The 22,532-nt window shown below is 38.7% G+C and overlaps 2 protein-coding genes across 30 annotated transcripts in view; both read right to left on the bottom strand.

Moving 5' to 3' along the window:
- Positions 1-21,158, bottom strand: part of LOC6533598 (RNA binding protein fox-1 homolog 1) — a 116,823-nt gene extending 95,665 nt beyond the window's left edge. For 13 of the 29 annotated variants that reach the window (XR_005561256.2, XM_015194689.2, XM_039374450.1 and 10 more), the window contains exon 1: positions 20,641-21,156. The gene's annotated coding sequence lies outside the window, so the exon portion shown is untranslated. Of the gene's footprint in view, positions 1-1,122; positions 1,212-20,640 lie in introns of those variants that run through there. The other 16 variants (XM_039374455.1, XM_039374458.1, XM_039374457.1 and 13 more) reach the window with 5 other exon arrangements.
- On the bottom strand, positions 9,644-11,674 carry LOC6533595 (cytosol aminopeptidase). The gene has a single exon (XM_002094267.3). It carries the CDS (start codon positions 11,383-11,385, stop codon positions 9,814-9,816), a length of 1,572 nt encoding a protein of 523 aa, XP_002094303.1. The 5' UTR covers positions 11,386-11,674; the 3' UTR covers positions 9,644-9,813.
- Positions 21,159-22,532: the final 1,374 nt, after the last annotated feature.

Raw genomic sequence — 22,532 nt, 5'->3', positions numbered from 1 at the left:
GTGCTCAGGGTGAACCCGCTGTGCCATTTGACAAGAGAGCGGGCCACCCCAATGGAGGAGCAGCTTTACTCACTTCGGGAAAATGCTGTCCTCTGATGCTGAGAAATTGTTGCACACAGTACGTTATTTAATGTTTTCCCAACCTTTGGCATTGAAGTGAAAAATAGTAGCACGCTTTTCGGCGCCTTTCTGCAGACTTTTTATGAGTGATTTAATGCGGGAAATTGTGTGTGTTTGTGTTCATATGGGATGTGGTGAATTGAATGGGGGAAAAGGGAAAATTTAATATGGAAATTGGATAAATTGGTTGACATTTTATGACAACATAAAAGTTGACTCGTATTTGTGTGATGATTGTTTATTTGAATTGAGGTTCTGGTATTACTTTAACAACCATCCTCGTACTTTGGCATGAAATATGTGATGTATTATACTTAATGGAAATAATATTCAAATTCAAAATAGATCAAATATCATTAAGATACAAACTTTCTGCACTCAAATCAAACGAATTTCCCAACTTGAGCAATTTCTTCAAGAATATTTCCAATAAAACTTGTGACATTTTGCCAATTCCATTCGTTTGCTTCACATTTGGCTATAAAGGAAATGAATCTTTTATTTTAACACAGCTGATGCTGCACATTTTCCGTGCTTCAACATTGTTCTTGGTTTGATTTTTCCGTTTCTTGATTAGGGGGAGGGATTCCACCCATGGGAATTGCAGCTGATTGGTTCTGTGCGAGGTTTGTTTTTCGGATTTTTTCCGGTTGTTTATCTGTGCCACCAAACGAGGAAATCGAAAAAGCAAACGAACAAAAGCGATCACAAAATAAAAAAAATAAAATTATCCTGGAGGGAGTATTTTAATTTGGGAGAATGTGGAGCAAACGAAGGAAATAGACAAAAACTAAACCAATTTCCATGCCAAATGCTTGGCACCTGAGGCTTTGGGGAATTTTTTCTTAATTTAGCCGCGAATATTTACGCAGAGGCAAAAAAACGCGCGCGCGAATTTTCTTTTGCGTTTGTTATGTGCACAAACTTTGGCCATTAAAAACATTTGTTTGCGCATCAAATTAAACGCGTTGGCAAGTCGAGAATCGCTTCGGTTTGTCTTACCATTATAATTGAGAGAGTGGCGGTAGTTTTGTGCGAATAAGTGGGTGGGAGTTTTCCGCTTGCACTTACCCACACCGACGAGCACTGCGGGCGAACTGAGTGCGTGGGAAAGCCTGCGTTTTCCTCGAGAGGCTGAGAGAGAGCGTATAACAGTTATACAGTTAACAGTTGGCCGCTCTCTTTTCTCGCCCCGGAAAACCCTCGCAGCCGCTCTCTGCTTTGCTTCATCGTTAGCTTTGTTTACATTTACAAATTGCTGCGCAGGATTGAAACATAAAAAGTTGAAAACCAGCTCGAAAGCAGTTTAAAATACCCTTTTTTATTCAAATTAATTAAATTTATATGTATTTTATTTAGTTGTTATTTATTAAATTAAATTGTGTTTTAACAAGCAGTAAATGCAGAACTAGTAAGATTATCCTATTTAAATACATTTTTATTTTTATGATTTTTTAAGGTGTTTTATTTGTTTAATTGAAAAGTATTCAAAATTATTTAATAAAATACTTGACAAATATTCTTTGTACAAAAATATAACAAAAAGAAAGAGAGTTTTATTTAAACAAATTTATGTAAGAGTTAAAAATGTTAAAAAATATATTTCTTAGAAAAATGTCACTGATTCACACTTACTTTTTTACATCAACTTTTTCACACTTCACTTCACACTTACTTTTTATTAAATTGATATTGCACTTTGCCTCTAAAGGGTATAAAAACATTTTATTTCTTTTGTTTTCCTTCCATTTCCTCAGGTGGTGTGGTGTGTAGTTTGTTCTACAGGTTCGCCGGTGTTGTTGGCATTTTTGTTGGTTTTTGAGGTTTATCGCTTGGCGCATAAATCGTTTGTTGCCTGCGGCCAGTTGTTGTTGCTGGTGTTGTTTTCCATGTCAACTGCTTGACCTTCAATTAATTGCTGTGCTCTTCTGCCTGACATTGAAACAATTAACGGTCCATTCCGCTTTTCCGGCATTTCCGTTTTTCCCAGCACTTGTTTTTTTTTTGTTTGCCCTGATTGAGATGGAAAACTGCATTGAGAGGCCGCTGGTGAGGGGGTGGTGGTGCAAGCAATTAGTCTTTGTTCGGTGGATTGTTGCACTGACACTATTCGGTTGGTGATTTATATAGTGCAGCATGTCAAAGGACTGGCAAAGTCTGTGGCATACTTTTTAGCACCCGTTTTGGCTTCGAGAAAGTAATGAAAGTGAATAAATCGGTAAAGATTTTGTGGTTTAAGTAATGAATGTTACTTTTTTTAGCAATTTATTATCCATTAATATCTTTTGTTTGAAATAGATATTTTGGGCGCTTTATTTCAATTCGTTTTTGTTTCTCTGTTGCTTTATTTTGTTAAGAAGATAGATCAACTTTACTTTGATTAATTACTTCGCTGTGTAGTAACGGTTGAGGATGCATGACTTTGGTTGATTATTCTAATCATTACTCTCATTAAAACATTGCTTCCCACTTTAATATTCGACTAATTAAAACCGCCAAATGCTTTCAGCTGTTAGCTTTAAAATTTAAATTTCGCCATGTGGGAGAGCTGAGCAACTTGCATACATATTTTACCAGAAAGCCTTTTAGCCTTCGTCCTGCAAACAACATGCGGTTGGGCAAACATTCCAGCAAAAGGTGGACAGCAGAGGGCAACAACAAGAATGCGGAGAAAAACAGCTTTAAACGACAAGCAAGGATGGAAACTTTTGTGGGATATAAGCGTAGTGACCAGGGGACTAACACATGTCACAATTTTGTGTAAAAAAATGTCTTAAAAATGTTTAAGCTGCGCACTGTGACAAATTTTTTGGGCAAAACGTAACACACAAGTTGAGCCATGGACGCAAGGATTTTGGTAACTGTGTGCGTGTTTTGGAGCTTAGAATCCTTGAAAATATGCAAATATCCATTTACATACAAGAATACAAGGACATAAGTGATGACAATTTGGCAAACATGAGTGGGAATAACAAGCAACTTTAACATTTACATACCGGCATCTGATACGACCAAATGCATAAGTTAGAATGTGATTGCGTTCGAAAAAATTTGTGCTTTCATTATTTGCCGCTGTAAATCGCCAAGTCAACAAACTCTTAACCGCAATCGATCGATATAGAAATGCAAAACCGCAGCGTATAACGAATAATTGTAGGAAAATCCACTCGAAATTCCATTTTAATTGAGTTTGCTGCAGCTGCAGACGTCCATCATTAGAGGAAAAGAAAAACGAGTGAAGGAGTCAAGGAAAACTGATGGGGAAATTTTTTAGCTGGATTAAGTGGATATGCAAAGAATATTTCGTTTTTTTTTTCTCCCTCAAGAGGAAAATGGTGGAGCGCAAAATGGATCTTAAGGAAGGAGAACGAAATTTCTGGTGGGGCAAAAAATAAGCCTTACAAATTGAAAGATATTTTCCTTTCATTTCGGATTTAATTTAATTAACTTGCGCCTAATGACAAAGGCTAGACAATTTTCAGATTAATTTGGAATTTTCTAAAGGAAAAAAAAAGGAATTAAACTTTGGGAATTGAAACAAACTACCAGATATTTTTATAAAATCAATAAAATATAGTAAATGTAATCCGCATTTAATTGGCTATCACTTGCACCCTCGGTTAAACAATTTCTTCTGCATAAACGCCTTCCTCAAATTTATTTACATTTCTCGAGAGAGGGAAATGCAATTTTAAACATGCGAACTCAAAGAAAAACCATTTTTGGTCTACCCAACGTATAATTTTGTGTGTCTCTAACATTTAAACAAATATTTGCATATCTCTGGAAATATGAGGTAACACAAAACAAACAAGATATGAAATCAAATTATTGTTTCCTGTGGGCAGAGATTTGGCTTTATATTACAGCCAGCTAGAAGAGAGACAATATTTGGCAACAAATTTTACACAATGTCAGATGGCCGCAGGCGCAAAATTTTAATTGGATCATCTGGAACAAAAGGAAACGAGCTGTGGTCTACAGGGTTTTCCCATGTACACAGTATATATACATTTTTTTTTTTTGTTCGTCCCCTGTCACATAATGAGCCGCATCAGGCTAACGACTTTTCCTTCACCCCCCCACCTATAGATAACACAGAGGTGGTGGAAAATTCTGGCTGGCTGGGAGACGCAACTTTGAAGTGTCGTAAATGGTAAAGCAACATCGGCGAGAAAAACAACGGCCTTACCACAGTGAATGCCACCTAAATCTCCCCCGAGGTAATTCGCGTTTCTGAAATGTGGCTAATACTCACAACGAGATGAACAGGAAAAACAGCAGTGCTATAAGAAAATTTAAGGGCAAAGTGCACAAAAGTTCTGCAAAAGTCACGCCACTAAAAAAAAGGCATTGGAAAACTGAGAAAAAATTTAAAACAAGTTTAAGCTGTGAGACAGTTTACAAAAAATATGTTTAAATGTTTCTGCGCTATATTCTTTACATTTTATTTCTTATCAAATTAGGAAACAACATTTTATTATAAATACCGGTAAAGTTTATTAAGCTTGATTTTGAATTTAAAACCTGCTTGAATTTGATTTTAAAAGCTGCTTGAATTTGAATTTAAAAGCTGCTGTGCAGGTAAAAAGAGATTTCCATGTTAAATGAACAACATAGATACATAGAAAAACATCATAACAGAAGCCAGCTCCGCACTTCCAGACGCCAACTAGTCAAATTTATGGTCCATTGTTGGTCCTGAAGTGAGTGGACATTTTCAATTTGGCTTCCATGGGCAGGGGACAAGATTTCCCTGTCAAATTTAGCAAGCCCGGATGAATGAAAACTTTTTGTGCGACGGCTTCCGGGTTTGGTCCTTGGACCGAGGAAAAAGTCCGTTCTGAAGGAGCGCTGCATCCGGCGGAAACGAATGCGACATTTTGGCCAACTGCCCCAAAGTGGAACACCCATCCAGAGCGACTTCAATTATGCAAAGAGATTTGCCATGGCTCACAACTGACAAACGGTCAACAGCTCGGCTAAAAAATTTCCATTTAATTTCCATTATTAATTATGCAATTATTTGGGAGGTCAGCGCAAATGTTGACTTTAGGCCAGATGCTTACTCATTATGTGCAGACTCTGGGCGAACCATTTGTAGTTTACCTTTCTCCTAGGGCTATTACGGCAATAAGCCAAATTGTGTATATAGGCGGAAGTACGTTAAACAAAGGCAAAATTCATAGAAATCATTAATCATTTGTGTGCGGCTGTTCAAGATATCTACCACAAAGTATGCAAACAATAGACTTCCACAGAATATTGAGTTCAAGTCAAATTCCTGCAGGGAATAGAAAATATTCCCTTTCACTTCGATAATAAATTCAAAAGGCACCAGCACCAGCTTTCGCATTGATAAACCAATGAAATCAAGCCAAACTATTTCCCCCAATTCCTCTCGGGCATATGGCGCCAAAATCAGTTAGCGAACAAGCCAGTTATTAATACGCCAATCAGCATAAGCAGCTGATGCGTTGATAATGCCCAGGGCGGAAAACTCGGAAAATGGGAAGTTGGGAGGGCAAACTCGAAGGGCAGAAACTAATTCGCAGACCTCCGAATCGGCAGTAGTCATAAATTTAGCCAGGGGCTAGAGAAAGTAAAGAAAATAATGCACCAATGTAGAAGCGAAAATTGTCGGAGTTACACAAAGAAAATATTAAGTAGCCGCACTGTTGGCTGCGAAATATTAAATGAAAGATGAGGAAAAGGTTTTACAGAAATCTAGCCTATAAAAAAAATTTTATTTAATATTTTCAAAATATGTAATATTTAAGTATCAATGTATGAGAAGGTTTTTTTTAATGTACTTGCATCCCAAACTATGCTTCTCACCCAATTTGTTTCCTTGTGTATGGCATAGAGTGTTGGGACATGAGGAGAAAAACTACATGGCCCGCCCCGCTTATCGCTGAAAGAAAATCAGCTAGCAAAACTACTGGCCTTAGTCGAAGGACTAGAGAAAGAAGCTGAAGGAAGCGAGCGGAAGTGCTCGAAAAAAAATGTGTAAAGCCAAAAGAATGGCACTCTTTTTCTGCACAAAACGCCCACGAAGAACACACAAAAGGCCTGGTGGGAAGTCAAAGGAGCCAGAAGGAAAACCCCGCGTTGTGGGCATCCATGGGTGGCAAATGGAGTGGCGGGGAGTGCCAGGATATGGCACAGTATGATAAATAACAGATGAGCAAAGGGTGTCAGCCCGGTTGCTTCATGTTGACTCAAGGGAAAAACTTAGGTAAAGGGAGAGAGCTCGGGAAAATTGGGTTCTTTGCTTATTGAAAGTATGACATCGCAACACTAGCAGTGGATTCAAAATATGGTAACTGCACAGGCGACACACCAATAACAAATTAACTAAGCATCAAGGAACAGCAACTTAAAGCACAAGGAACTACTACAGAAAAACTAAAGCATTTTTAGAAGACACACTTTTATAAAATCTAAAAACTGTTTACTTCAAGTTGAATGAACTATTTTTGTACTTTTTAAATAGACACACTTTTATAAAATCTATAAACTGTTTACTTCAAGTTGAATAAATTATTTGTATACTTTTTAAATAGAAAACAGAGACTTACTTTCTTAAGTCTACGAGTTCTTACTCGTAATCGCCCAAAATTATTGAGGCTAACACTTATGGTTGGCAAGCGATATTCCTAAGTTCCCTCAATTCCCTCCACATTTTTTTGCGACTTTATTTTTTGTCGCCTGGAAAGAATGAGAAAAGTGAATAAAAAAGTACTCATGTTGAAGTGTCCGCAGGACTTTCTTGTGAGCTCCATCGAAAGCTGCAACTCGTGGCGAAATTTCGCCAAAATACATTGGCTGTGAGAATGCCATGAATATTAAATTGCGATTATTGCCACCGGCAATGTGATGTCGTCTGACTTGGCAACGTTTGATATGGCATTTGGGGTTTGAGTTTTCCGGCATGTTTGCGCAGATGTTTCCCTGGTATAGTGGCTTACCATGGCTTCTCTACCGAATTTAGATTTAGAGATGGCACCCCATTGATCCTAATTAAGTGCACTTCAATTAAGTCGGCCATACACCGAAACCTTTAAACTCTGTCACATGCATACGTGGATGTGAAATCCATACTTTGCCTCAGCTTGTCCCCGATTTCGATTTGAGTTTTGGCTTCTCGCCATCTTTCCATCTCACTATCTCTCTGTTTGATTGATTAACAGCCTTCAGTTGGGGGGCGGATAGGTGGGTGGGTGGATAAGCGGGCGTGAGGCTGGGAAGTGGCTTGGTAAAAATTGGCTCGATGCTCTCAGCTTGATGTGATTGCGAATTTGATTTATTGGCAGCAAACTAAGTTTAACCAACGTCAAAAGCATTCAACCGGATGGAAGTTGACACTTTGCTTTTCGACATGCAGAAATACACCGTGGATTTTACTTTTCAACTTAAATATTCTATCTCTTAAAATATTTAGTGTATTAAAGCCAAAAGCTTCGGGTTTTAATTGAAAAATAAATGAAAGTAATTAAATTTAAACACGAATCACATCGAAGCTCCCAAAATCCAAATTTAGATTTTACTTTGTTTATAAATAGTATTTTTCATTTATTTTACAGGTCCTTAACACGACTTTATATTTTTTTCTTGTCCACATGAAAGTGCCTATGATTGATTATTCTTTTGTGCCAAAGCACTTCCGTAAAAAATGTTTCAATCAATCTGGCTGTAAAAAAAACTTTGATCAAGTTATCAGGGTGCAGATGTGAGCCCGGTGGCAGATGTGAAAAACTTTTTCCTTGCTTAATTAAAAGGAGAAAAGTAAGACATTAAAAAGCTGTGAAAAAGTGTGGGCAAAAGTAAATCAAATTAAAAAGTTACATGCTACATGCACACATAACCCCCTCTCTCTTTCATGGCCTTTAGTCTTTAAAAGTCTGACTAGACCTGCCGATTTTTCCTCTCGGTTTTTCACGTTTTTCCAGGCCACTCACATATGACGAGTGGTATAGGCATACATACATAAATACGTATATCCTAAGCCCATTGTGTTCACTTGGCTTTTGTGGCTCAAGTTCGAAAGAGGCTTTGTCGTTGGGCCACTGTAATTGAATTTGGCCCTTTGTTGACAAACAAATTATTCTTGACTTAACCAGTGAGGCCATAAAAGAGTGAAGTAAATTATGTTAATTTTTCGTTGTACTTTCGCCACTCTTGGCCAGGAAAATGCGAATTTAATTCGGTTTGTGTACAATCCAATATATTTAATGGCTGCCAACACGCCCGCACATGGAAAAACGAAATAAATTGAAAACGTTGCGGCCCGAACGTGTGGCCAGAAGCAAAGTACCACAGGAGCAAGGGACCAAAGGATCGAAGGACCACAGGAGCAAAGTGCCAAAGGACCAAAGACCAAGGCTTTTCCATAAGCGAATATCCGTAGATAAATGTCCAACGGACACGTGTGAAGCAGTAACTGCTGTCCACAGGATAATGACGAAAATGGTTAATATCCGTTCGCTTGGAAAAAAGCGAGCCATACATAAAAATGTAATATATATACATACAACCACCATCTCGAGGAGAGTGTCGTTCGTTTATTGCACGAAAGTATTCTTGTGTCAACGGAAAAGTATTTTAATGAAATTTTAAATGCCAATCAATGCAAAAATCCTTGTAAGCCGTAAGAAAGGAAGCCGAAAACTTCCGCGTTGCTTTTAATACTTCGACGAGTACAAATACTTTTAATTGGCAATCCGAAACGCATATTAACCGATTGCCGATTTGCTTGCACAGCTTTTAAACAACTTTTCGACATCTTGGCAACTTTTTCGCGGCTTGCGGCTTTGAAATGTTAAGGAACGAATGTAAAACAGCCAGAAAATCCACATTAAAAGACGTTTTAAGCAATTGAGTGGGGATTGGGTTACAATGAAACTTTTCACTCTGCGAATAATCATAAAATTGTTACACATATATTCAAATACATATTGCAGAAAGCAAGAAAGCATTGTGGCTTAATACCCGACCCTTGACGGTGCTGCAAGGAACACCTGATCCTTTTACCAACCGCAGGATACACACGAACTGGCACACACACATATCGACATTGCCGTTACCATCGCCTTTCCTCGGTTATTTATGATAATTCAAAGTAATATCCTGCAGCAATTTCATCAACAAAGACACACGGCTAGGATGGCGGTGAGGTGAGCTCATGTGGATATGCAAATATCCTTTTGCCAGCACACGATGCTCCCAAATCCCCCCATTTCAGGATTGCGGTGAAGGAGGCCTTCGAAATGGCTGGTACGTGTCAAATGTGTGAAAATTGGGTAAATTTGTTTGTCTAATTGGGAGGGAGACGTGTGATAGGAAAGCTATTATTCGTCCTTGAGGTCTTTAATTTAGCCAAGGGGTCAGGTGTGCCTTTTAGACCCTAATCGAACGTAAAGAACGTAATCGAACGTAAGGAACTGTATAAATTCAATTCAATTTTCCAAGATTGAAATTGAATAGAATTTGTTTCATATGGTGTAAAAAGAAAGGCAAAGTGTTGCATTTAAAAAAGCACTTTTATATTATACATCTCACAACAAATTTGACAACTTTGGACACTCCACAGAAATCGATAACAAAAACGTTCTGACATTGGACAATAAGTATCTGCTGTGCACTTTCAAGCAAATCGGATCGGTTTACGCCGACTGCCTTTTAAATCCCACTTCACTTTTGGTTGGCGGGACAGGCCATTTGGTAGAGGAACTGCACCAGAGTGCGAGTTGGCCTGCCCGTCATGTACTTGGCGGTGAGATAGGGTATCAGTCCATACTTTGTCAGCAATCCAGTGCCCCGGGTGTCCAGATGAGCCCAATCCACACAGGGTACCATTTCGTGGAGTACCGCGGCCGCCAGACAGGAACTCGCCAATCCACGACCATTATTGCTTAAATCATAGCCCATTTCATCGGTGATTTGTTTCCTGTAATAGTTCCACAATGGCAAACGCCAAACTCGATCGCCAGTCAGAGCTCCTGCGGACTGGAACTGCTTCCAGATGTAATGGGAATTGGAGAATATACCAGTGGCTCCGCCGCCGAAAGCCTTCTTCACGCCCGTACCCAAGGTGGCCACATCGACCACCAGACGTGGCTTGTACGTGCTCTGTCCGTAGAGCAAGGGATCTGCCAGTACGACCACGCCGGCCTTGTCCAGATCTCGCACAGCCATTGATTTGTGATTCATTAGGGTGACCACATCGCCGGGCTTGCAGGCCATGCCCGATGGCATATTCTCGCACAGCGGTATGATGCAGCAGATATTGATGGGCAAGGATAAGGCAGCAACGCATCGCATCATGGCCACACAGGCGGCGGCTCCCGACATGCAAGCCCTGTACTCCTCCATTCCCCTGCATTGCCTCAGATTCATGGCGCCCGAGTTGAAGGTAATGCCCTTGCCCAGGAACAAAATGGGCTTGTCCTCGGGATTTGTGCCGCAATAGGTGATCTCCATCAGCACGGGTGGCTCACAGCTGCCCTTGGCAATCATAAGGAACGAATGCAGACGCTGCTGCTCAATCCACTCCATCGTGCGGATCTCCACGGTGATGCCGCATGGACACAGTGCATCGACGGTGGCCTGGGCGAAAAGCGTTGGTGTCATGCAACAGGCAGGTGTATCGCTCATTCTGCGAGCCAAGTTCTGTGCCTCCGCCTTGAAGACACCCCGGGTCCAAGCTTCATAGTCCGGAGATTCGTACAGCTCCAGTTTGGGTATGTGCGGTGGCTTCCTCTTGGAGTTCATGTCACAATACCTCCAAATGGCCAGAACGGCGCCCTCGGCCGCCTGTTCGGCATAGTCCATGCCATCGACAAAGACCTCGGAGCAGCCAATGCTCTGCAGCGATCGAGCACCAATTCCAGCAGCCACACGTACATTCTCCATGCCCTCATCGAGCATTTCCAGTTCGTTGAAGCCGATGCCCTCGAGGCCGACACCAACCACTGCCATACTGCGAAACTCGGGATCTATGTTGTTGAACACCTTGCCTTTGCCCAAATGACCCGTGATTTTCGTCTCGCAAATCAACTCTTGCAACTTGCCGTGCAGCCGATCGTTGACCTTTTCGCCAGCTGGCGTCAGTTTGGGATCATTATCGTTCTCCTTCTGATAAACTCCAACCACAAGACCCTTGGATACCTTGGATTCACCACCGCAGGCAGTTCGTATTTGGATGACATTGAACGGCAAACGACGCTGGGCCACTGACTTCAGAACATTTCGCAGTTTATTCATTTTGAATTCTTAATTGATTATCCTACTTGTCTGCTCGGACCAAATTTAGTTACGACTGAAAATTTCGTATTCACCAAATAATTGCTACTTTCGCTATGCGGCGTATTCGCGATTCAATCGTTTTAAATGGCAGGCATACAACTTAATTCACGAACATGAAATACACAAGACGCGAGATACGACAAAAAATTTTGATGAAAACTTTACTGATTTTTTTCTATGTTTTCCAAAACGAGACTAGGCACACGACACTTTCGAAGCATGGGGTTAACTGAGACTGTGTTCCAAACCCATCAGGCTGAATTATTAACAGCCAGAAGTTGGTTTCAAGGGCTGCTTTGTAAAGGTATAAATTAAAAAAACTTTTTTTATATATATTTTTTTAGTTATTTTAACCCGCCTAAATTTCAGATTTCATTTGTGTAAAAGGATATATTCCGCTAGCTGAATATTCATTCCCTTTATTCACTCCAATATGATAATTATTTCCTCGCTCTTTAAGTAATGAGATCGAGTTCTACTAACAGCTGTTCGCTGAATTATACACTGTATAATTAAAGGTAGAACTAATGAGGCTCAAATGATTTAAGCAGCTAATTAAACGCAAAACTTAACCAGCTTGTTAATTCATGCAAATGAGCTGCATTGATTATCTGGTTGATAAACGGAATGAAATGGAATTCGATTGATTTACATCAACACAACGGCTGCCAAATTAATAAACTCGCTAACTAGAAATTATGTTAGTGAGTGGTAACACATATGCACATTATTTCCGTAATTGGTTTACACAGATTACCATCCAACTAACTAACTAACTAATAGGTTTAGTTTCGAAGTGCAACTGCTTATTTTCTGTTAGTTTTTAATGAGTTATTTGTTCATATTACATGGTCGAATGGGTGTTATAAAAAATTAAAGCTTTTTTGCTGAAATGTTGAACTTTAATACTGCTGGAATTTATAGTTTTATTTGTTTCCGAATTTTTTTATGCTTCGCCCAAAGCGAATTAAATTATTTCAATGAGCTTGAAACCCCAATTTATTATTGTTTATTATTTCTATAAGCCCACGAAATAACCCGCTTTTAAAGTCCCCTTAATATTCCATTAAAACTTGTCCTATAATCGAATTCGCATCTTAAGTGACTCACATACTCTGTAACCCAAAAGCAAGAAGCAACAGCAAAGTGTATCTGTAGCTCTAAGCCCAAAGCAGTTTTATCTTAAAGTTGCTGGAATATTTGTTGTTTCAGTTGCGTTAGCATTTTGCAGAACTTTTCGGCTTTGGTGAATCTGCAGGATGCCGCTTCACCGGAACCATTTCATAAAATGGTGTTGATGATGTCTGTCTGAGTGTGGGTTCTTATGTGCAGCCCGTATGTGTCTACATATGTGGTGGTGGTACGAGTATTTAGGTATTAGTGTTGACAACATTTGCTGCCAACAATTTCATTACCGCCACATTTAAAGTTTTGCCAAGAACACATTGAAAATGAGACAGCATAAGATACATGGCCTCCTAAATGGTGGCACTGCCAAAAAATACCCCTTTTAATTCATAAAGTTTAATGTAGAAAACCATTAATGATTCTATTTCAAAGATGACATATATTGTGCATCTCTTTGATGTGAAAATAATTTTTTAAAAATTGAAAGCCACCAATTATCTTACTGCTAATCTTTTTTCTAGCCAGACATTCGCCAATTGAATGTCTGGGTAAATATTCTCTCAGTGCACATGTATGTATGTCCTTGCAAAAACTCGCGTTCAACTCTCGCTTATGACTAAGCCAGCCGGTCGGTTCTGTTTCTATTTGTACAGCAGTCAGGCCATCCATCCAGCCATTTGCCCCCTGAACTCTGCCCTCTGAAGTCCACTGGAGAGCCAGAGCTCGTTATAAATGGAAAACTTTTGCTGCTTTCTCAAGTGGTTTTGCTCTACTATTTTTTTTGCCCCCCTATTTTTCCGCACTGTTTTTGGCTGTTGCTTTCAGGTTCTGCAGTTCACATTTGATTCGAAAAAGTTTTTTACGCTTGTTTATTTTACTTTTTAATGAGAGAGACATGTCGGGGAATCGAGATCGCATGTCCCTGGTATTTGACGATTAGCCATGTGAAATGGTTGGTCAAGTTCCATGGTTCCGTGGCAGCGAAAACTTTTCTGTTCTTCTATGTATATATATTTTTGGGTTATTTTCCTGCAGGACCAAGTTCTCAGAAAAGTTCCGTGATGCATGGAGAGGTATGTAGGTGCATGGGGCGTGGAAATTTGTCAAGTGGCAATTTCAACCGGTGGAAAGTGTCTGTGCAACAGTTGAACTCACATTCCACTCATCGCATGAAGCGGTAGAATGATATCTACTTTGTCTGCCTGTCTGCATAATATTGATTTCCCCAGCTGGATTCTTTTTTTTTTGCATGATTTCCGACAGGACTTATGCTCTTATCCTTGGTCCGATTCTGGTCCTTTGGCAATCTTCAATCTCGTTCTCCAGTGGCTCACTGGATAACACACAGTTTGAGTGTTTTTAATTTCTACTTTCCTTCAGTAGGTATCCGCATGAGTGGGATACTGAGGATATCGAAAGTCACTGAAGGATGCATCATCTGCCATTTGAGCACTGGTATTCTTTCTTTTCTTTCCTTTTTTTTTTGAATTTTTTTGCTGCCCTTCTGGCCATTTGCATTCATTTGTTTGCCATTGAATGTGGAGCAAGTCTTGTTTGCCTTTTTATTGAAAGTTGCAATCAAATGATTGCAGAATATGTCAGTGCCATCGAACCGTATTTTATTTATTTCTTGTTTAGTTTTTGTGTCCCAATTTTGCGGCTTTTTTGGTTCGATCCTTTTCAACTTGGTGGTTTTTTACGTAACTGACAAAAACAGGTCACCAGTTTTTTCACTTGGTTTGCATACTATAAGTTTGCCTACAAATGTCAGTTATATAATGTCAATTTAAATGGAATTCTGTGTTTTATTTCAAATAAATGTTGTTAAATTTGTTGTTAACCACTCGGTTCATTTTATTTATGTTTCTTATATTTTTTACCAGTTATATGCTTAACAACAAAAACAGATAGACAAAAATGCGTTGCCTTAGTTTTCAAATAAAACTGCAAATATGTATTCGCATTCATTTCCTTTCCATTCCCTTCTAATTGCCTAATAAATCGGTTAAGCAAACTTTTGGCTGAGCTGCTTGGTCCGAATTTGCTGAAACCCTCTCTCTTTTTATCCCGCTTGACTAAAGTTCGGCAAATTCCGAGCAAATATATAAATAATTGAGTTATTTAAGGACGGATGGCAGGGAAATTGGCAGAAACGAGATGTTCTCATCACTTAAATTGAAGGCAAATATGTAGTTGGATTTCCCCCCCTTTCTGATTTTCCCATCAGAGGCAAATTGAAAAGTTGCTAGACTCGAACGAAATTTGCAAGAGGTTTGCGGAAAAAAATGAAGTAGAAAATGGTAGGAGAAGCCAAGGCAAAATCCTGGCTAACACATGGATGTGTGTTAGTCACAGAAAGTAGCAGCTTAGTTGGCCAAAAGGGGTAATTTAACAAGCATACCCCATTGGCAGGCAATCAGGAAGTCATCCTGCTCTGGGCGTATGTGCGTTTATTTGATTTTTTTAATTGAAGATTAAAGTTAATTGAAATTGATCATTAGTCTGATTGATTGAGGCGACGACCGTTCTATATTTTCCTTTCATTTCCCTAGCATTTAAGCCGATTATGGCCAAGACTCAAACGAAAGCATGCAATACGCCTGAGGAATTCCATTTGGTCACGATAGCCCCAAGAAAAATGGCCCATGGCGAAAATCTACTTGTCAGCCACTTTTCAAACAGAGAATCTGTGAAAGAGACGGCAAGATTGAGTGAGATAGAGAATTACACTAATTAATTTAGGAAGCTTTGACAATCGGCATCTGTTTGTTCTCGCACTTGGGGAAAATTTGTATGTGCAACTAGACCAGCTACGTAGCATATTAAAATATATAAAAGTACTTAGAATATAATGGTTATAATCACTTCAAATAAATGATTATGATTAAATAAATGAAATATGTAGTACCAAAATAAACTTATCAAAGTAAAATATTGCTTACCAAATGATCCTGATTAAGTATTATGTAAAACGTAATCCAGATGAGACAGTCTAAGTTTTTGACAGTGCAGCGGAAAACGCGCTGACATTTATTAATGTTAACGCATCAACAACAATCGCTCCGCCCCCAATGGAGTGGGCGTGGCAAAAGCTACACAAGTGGAATTAAATACGCATTTGCGTTGTCAGCTTCACAGTGAGCAAAAGTGACTTTGAAGAGCGCGTCATAAAAGTTTGTAAAAGTCTCGGGTGGGTGGATAAAGAGATTTACCCAAGCCACTCTGAACATAATAAAAATGTGAAGGTGCCGCCTCGTATTATGAAAATGACATTAAAATGGCAAAAGGATCATCAGAGTAAGATAATATGGAAAACGCTAGATAGTGTCGAGAGTGGTTTAAAGTGGATTCAAGAGGCAATCACAGCGACTTACCTACTGCACTTAAATCTTATTGCAAGCGCCTAATTTCAACAGAAAATGGCAATTATTTCCGAGCTTCAAACTGCATAGAACTCAAACGATATGCTGGTTAAGCAGTAGTACTCAGCATCAGTAAATACGTTGGGTAGATGTTTATGTATGCCAGTTCTTGGGGGTTGATGGAATCATAAGGGTGGTAATGGAAAAATTAAAGTACTGAACCATGTCATCTTGGAAATTTTACATATTTTTATAATTTTGGCTTAAAACCCTTTGTTAATTATTATTACATTTTTTATTTTATTTAAAGTTCAAACTGCAATGAATTTTTTTAGAATTTAGTAGACCCTCTTTCCATTTATTCGCTTTTTCTACCATCTATCATTTTATGTTCAGCACACAGTTCGTGTCCTCTGCTTTAGTGTTCTTTATACAACTGAAAACAGCGGTTCAACCTGCAGTTTACTTTTACTTTTCTTGTTTTTCACACAAAAATATTACAAAAGTTGAATTTTTCACACCGAGCCAATGCCTAATCCCATGCTTGTTGATCCAGCGAACATAACTCATACGTATAATATTATTTGTGGTTTTTGCGCTGCATTTTCAACATTTGGCGCCATTGGCGATTTGACGTGCAAATACCTAAATCACAAAAAAAAAAAAGAAATTCTAACAAAAGTTATTTTTACTGTGTCCTGTGGCCACACAAGTTATGAAAACAAAAGGAAGTAAAACAAATGCAGAAAAGCAGACCAGCAGCGCCGAAAAGTCTGCAATTGTTAAACTGTTATACGGCCAACGAAGGTCCAAGACAGCATCACATCCAAAATAAACTGTGCTACGCGAGGGGTCAAAGTGCGCATGATCAAAGAGCGGCAAAGAGATGTAAGATGAAAGGGCGGATGCAATGGCAGTGGCAAAAACAATTTAACTACATGCGAAGCAACAAGAACAACAGCAAAAGGCCATGGGGTTTAGGCCAAAAAACGTAACAACGGCCTGACCTTCACCATCACCGCAGTTCTTTTTTCAGTAAAAATATCTTATACATGGTGTATGCCACTTTGGGGGGCTTGTGTGGGTGTGTTTGAGATCTGCTTTTGTTGGCTTAAATGTTTTTACCCTAAATGGAGCAGCAGCAGCAGCTTTAGCGTCATTGTGACGGCATTGATACGCGGAAGTGGAACCACACGGCGCATACTTAATGGGTGCGTAACTATGCACTCAAAAAAAAATCCATAAAATATAAAATTTTTTACATGTTAATTTCTAAAATGTGATAATTTTACAAATATGGCACATAAAATTCAAGCCAAAGGGAATTTAATTAAACAGAATGTTCAACCATTTTAAAATTATAAATTAAAATTTACGTTTTTCTAAGATTTCTGTTCTTGTTTTTTATAATGCAATGACTTAATATTTTGTTCCTTTAGCTAAGACTGCTTCCACTTTTTTTGAGTGTCCTAGAGAGGCTGTATCTCTGCATTCGTAATGATGCCAAGAGATCTAATGAGTTTGTTAACCCAAATGCTCGAAATGGAAATCAATTCATCTCTCGCCGAAATGCGAAATCGTATTCAACCGAATGATTGAAACTTTGCGGAATTTTCGCATCGATTTACTGGTTTTTTCTCTGCAATTTGAATGCGACATTTGCGATGTGCTGGTTCAATAATGTTTGTTGTCATTCGTTTCGGCATCGCTGGAAATATGCTGGGCATGATTGATGATGTATATCTGATTGAATTGGGCCTTCGACGAACTGGCTGATGGATAGATGGTTAAAAATGGAAGGACTAGCAGCAGGTGGCAGCTGCCAGGATGTAAGTATCCTTCACTAAGCGGATTTCAACCAGGCCATCATCATCTACAAAAGGAGTTTATATCTTTTGTTTTGGGTTTCTTTTTTTTGCCATGTGGTCTGCGTGTGCGGAAACTTTACTGTTTTTCAGAAGGGAAAGAACTTAAGTAGGATTTTTCCATTTCCACTTTTCGTATGCTAATGCAATGGGAAAAGTGGAAGAGAGAAGCATTTAATCAAGTTTATGTGGAATAAATTATATTTATACGCTTTTCTTTGAAATAATGGCTACAGCGTTGCCATTAGGCTTATTAGAAAAGGGAAAAGAAGAAAAATGAGAGGAAAAACCACCCAAAGAAGTCAAAGCGATTAAGATGGATGATGCCCGAAAGTGGGGAGCATAATAAGACAAATTATTTGTGAGGACATGAAAAGGGGTTAAAAACATTTCACGTCATAAACATTAAATTGCTATCATTTTAAATAATAATTAATTGAATCATGACCCAAATTATTGAATACAGCTTGGCATTTTGTCCCTAATACACACTATCATTTAAAAAAGATTCTTTAAAATATGTTGAGCAACAAAAAACCATTAAATCACTGCATACTGCAATGCACATTTTTGTACAAATAAACTGTGACAGAAATACCCACAAATTACATGCTCATAGAATCTCGGAAACATATCGTGTACATAAATTCCTATTCTATTTTATTGAAATTCTGTAAGGAACGTTTGCGCAATCTGTTCTTTTTTTTATGTTGAATAAGCATGAAAAATATCATTTTGCATATTGTCCGAAATATAGTTTAGAAGTCTTTTGCAAAAATGCGATGTCACAAGCATGCAGAAAATAAAAAAAATATATTTCCAACACAACACCCATCTGCCAAGGAAAAATGTGGGTCTTTTCATGTAAGTAACTGCAAATGGAGCTGTGCAGAAATAGTTGACAATAAACTTTTTCATTGGTTGGCTAAACAAGTCAAGGTTCGGATTTTTCAAGTAATTCCTGCATATACGAATTTACTTCGCAAGTTTTTCTTTGGAAGTCGAGATATATGAAGGTGGCACGTATACGCCCCATGATTTATGGCGCTCATTTTTCGCGGACATTATAAAAATATAAATAAAGAACTTTTTGGTGGGTCAAAGTGAAAACAAGTAAAACAAATATGAGCGAGCCAAACTTTGATTTGGTGTGCCATTTGTTTATTGTTCTCAATTGTTGTTTAATATCCAGCTTATTTTAGTGGTGTTTTACAGTTTCGTTTCGACTGAAAAAAAGGTGTATTTTTTATTGTTGGTATTATATATCCTTTCATTTGAAAAGTGGCTCTTGTACCCATAAAAACAGAGAGCCAGCTTAACTTGTCACGAAATTCTAAATGTTTAAACACACTAAAAACTTTTTAGACTTAAAATCTCGGACTTTCTTGATCCCGATTTATAGGTATCACTTTGTGCAAGCCAACATCCGTATTTTCACAGATATCCTTGTTGCATAAACAGAGGACCGTCAAGGATTTTAGCATACAACTAAAAAGTGGAGTCACATTTTTCGCTCGCATATTTTCGCCCACAGCTTTTATCCTGCAGATGACGGAAGTCTCAAAGTGACAGACAATTTTAGACTTAACAAGAATAACAACAGCACGCTGAAGTGATGGTAACTTTAGCCACATGTGTGCAAAAATTTTTTTCCTGCTTCTGGCTTCTTTTTCTTCTTCAGTGTCTTCTAGCCTCAAGTCAGCATTATATAATGAATTACATGCGGAGAGCCATGAACAGGGACTCCTTTTTTCCGGGAATCCGGAAAATCCTAGCCGTCACCAGCATTGGGGCAGTACTACCTATGGAAAGAGTCTGAGCACTCGCTTAGCTTCCTTGCCACGCTTTGTTGGCTGCAGCAATTTTACAATTGACTGTTTCTGCTGCTGCTAAATGGGGAAACTCCCCATTTTGCAGTGAAAACCCCCTCTGTTTAACGGGAAATGGGGTGGCGAAGTGGGTGGGTTTGTAAAACGCTTGACTTGTTTTACGCATTATTTACTTAGTTGGGATGCTACCTCATGCTCCACATGTACATGCACGTGTTTGTATACATGCACTCAGGAAAAAACTGTTGTCTTAACTCAGATTTTTATTTGAGTATTATATTTTTTATTAAAATAATTATCGACTTTTAAAGTGTTTGAAAAAAGAGTTTTTAAAGTATTTATATTTTTGTTATTAAACACACTATCGAAGAAGAACACATTTCTGTCAGTGTAGCTTTGCGTGTACACCCTTGTGCGTCCATTCCGTGGGGGTTAGGGGCGTGGCAAATGGACTAGTATAAAAGTAAGTTTGCGGCAAGCAGCAAAACGTTTGGTTACAATTAATTCCGTACTCTGCGATGGGTAATAAGAGGATATACGAGTATGTACATTTACCCAGATACAGGGTATGTTGGATGCCATTAAAGGGGGGATTGTGTTGCCCGGGGTGGCCCCTTAATGTTAGCAATTTGAAATGAAAATCGGCCCCGGAGTCCTGTTGCTGTAAAAGACTTTTTGCGGGCATTTCTGGCATTATTTGCATCTCCAGCTGGAAATAAATGAAGGGTAAGGGCTTATCGAAATTCCCTGGCAGGCCATCAACAATGGAATTCGGGCAAATAAGAAATGGGAAAATTACACGAATATCAAATCAAAATTATCTTCACCTGACGGGGAGCTGTTTTAATGCCGAACGTAAAGTAAAAATGGGCAATAAAAATAAAAATTTCAAATGCGTTTGGGAAATGTCAAAAATTCTCAAGATATCTGAGCGGAAGAATACTCCAATAAAATATGTCAAAATGGGTAACTTAATGTGCTAAACGGGAAGCTTTTTTATTTGCATGATATTTAATAGCTCAGACTTACTTGATTGAAGTGCTTGCGAATCGGGGAAAAAGAATCCGCTTGCTGTCCGAATTACTTGTGGTAAACACACGCAAAACACACACACGTTTTTGTGTTCTCTTTTGTTTGGCACAAGATGCTAAATGACAGGCGGCTTATGCAACATTTATTTGAGATTGTATTAAATATTTAACGCACGACACGACAAAACACTTTTGCCTCATTAATCTAACGCACACAAGAGCAGCAACGGGCAGAATGAGGAGAAGCTGCTAATTGAAGCCGGCACAACCAAATACACAGTGCACACACAAAAAGCACACACTCACAAATGGACACTAAGCATTTAGTCGATGATTGATACGGGCTGGCCGAAGGAATTCTGAGGTTTTTCCTTCTCGAAGGACTTTTGGGTGGTTTTCAATGGAATTGTGAGGTTTTCCTGTTTTCACGAGAATTTTACGCGACTTGCCAACTTGCGAGGCGAAAGCGATGAGCAAAAGTTTTTCCGTCCTCACGTGAGCACTTGCAAAGGGAGACTGAAATTTTGCGCAAAAGAGCCTGTAAGTATGCAGCAGCCTTTGCCGTATAACACTACAGTGAGTATAACAGTTTGATGCTCGCTGGAGGGATGGGAAAAATATATGTATATTTTTAGTGAAAGAGCTCTTTAATGCCACCTGATAAAAAGGTAACATAAAATTTGGTTTAACACTCAACGACTTTTGCCATCATCAGCATAAACTTGGCCAACTATTTAACCACAGAAAAAATCAAAAAAAAAGTAGTATGTATAAACATATGTGTTCAACCAAGAAAACCGTTTCCGCTAAATTGCCCAAGCCCAGTCGCGCAATTTATTTTTATTTGAACCTCCAAGAAGTTTATGGTTTCTTCTTTCAGCCGCCGAAATGCTGAATATTATGATTATTTACTCAGCCCATTTGTGTGTGGGCGTTTGGTTACATAATTAGGCCATTAAATATAAGTGCCTGTGTCTCTGATTTCCCGAGCATATTCCCCAGCATCGCAAATGGATTTGGCTGGCAAACAAATACCGCTTGACAAAGGGAGGCAATTTTAAATGGCAACAGAAGGCTATAAAGAAAACGTATTTGCAGCAACAAACTTTTCTTTGGCGGAAAACGTAATTGAATTTTTATTGACATTCTAGCGGAAGTGGAGGTGAGGACAGCTGTCACTTGAGCGACGCGACGAAGTTGCCTGAACATAAAGCGCAACTATTTTGTAGAAAATGAGCGGGACAGTAAAATGGAAGTGGGAAAAGTCAGAAAATAAGAGACAAACGAAAGCAAAACCAAAAATGTAAGAAAATCACGAGAAAAATACAAAATGCGTAAAACTAATTCCATTTTTTAAGGCCAAGGGATTGCCAAGAATAACCTAATTAGGGCTGACTTAAGGGAACCGATGGGAAATTTTCCGCAGATTAAGCTCGAAGATGCAGAGCAAGGAATATTTAAAAATAACACTTCAAATTCAGAGGAAGAGAAAGAGGAAATGGAAAAGGGCTGATTTAAATGAAAATTGCATTGAGAACTTCATAGGGCCTGTCTTATGATTATTGTTGTTTACTTTTTCTACATTTCATTTACTTTGAAGCTCTACTTTATAAACTGCATTGATTCCTATGGGCTAATACATAAGTTACCAATTACAGATATAATGCCTTTTCTATATGGCGATACAGTGCAAGTCGGGTTACCAATTAAAGTCCGACGAGGGCATTTGTCACGGCTATCTGCATCATAATATGCCACTATTATCATTTACAGCCACCCGCTCTAGTGGCTCCAATCGTTTTTCTCATTACCGGGAGACACCCTCGTCTCTGGCCGGTCATTAAATTATTTTATATGGCACATTAAGAGCGTGCATAAACACACACAAAC

Source organism: Drosophila yakuba, chromosome 3L (assembly GCF_016746365.2).
Source record: "Drosophila yakuba strain Tai18E2 chromosome 3L, Prin_Dyak_Tai18E2_2.1, whole genome shotgun sequence".
Lineage (NCBI taxonomy): Eukaryota > Metazoa > Arthropoda > Insecta > Diptera > Drosophilidae > Drosophila > Drosophila yakuba.
The sequence above is the reverse complement of the archived record's forward strand: the minus strand, read 5'-3'. Positions and strand labels throughout refer to the sequence as shown.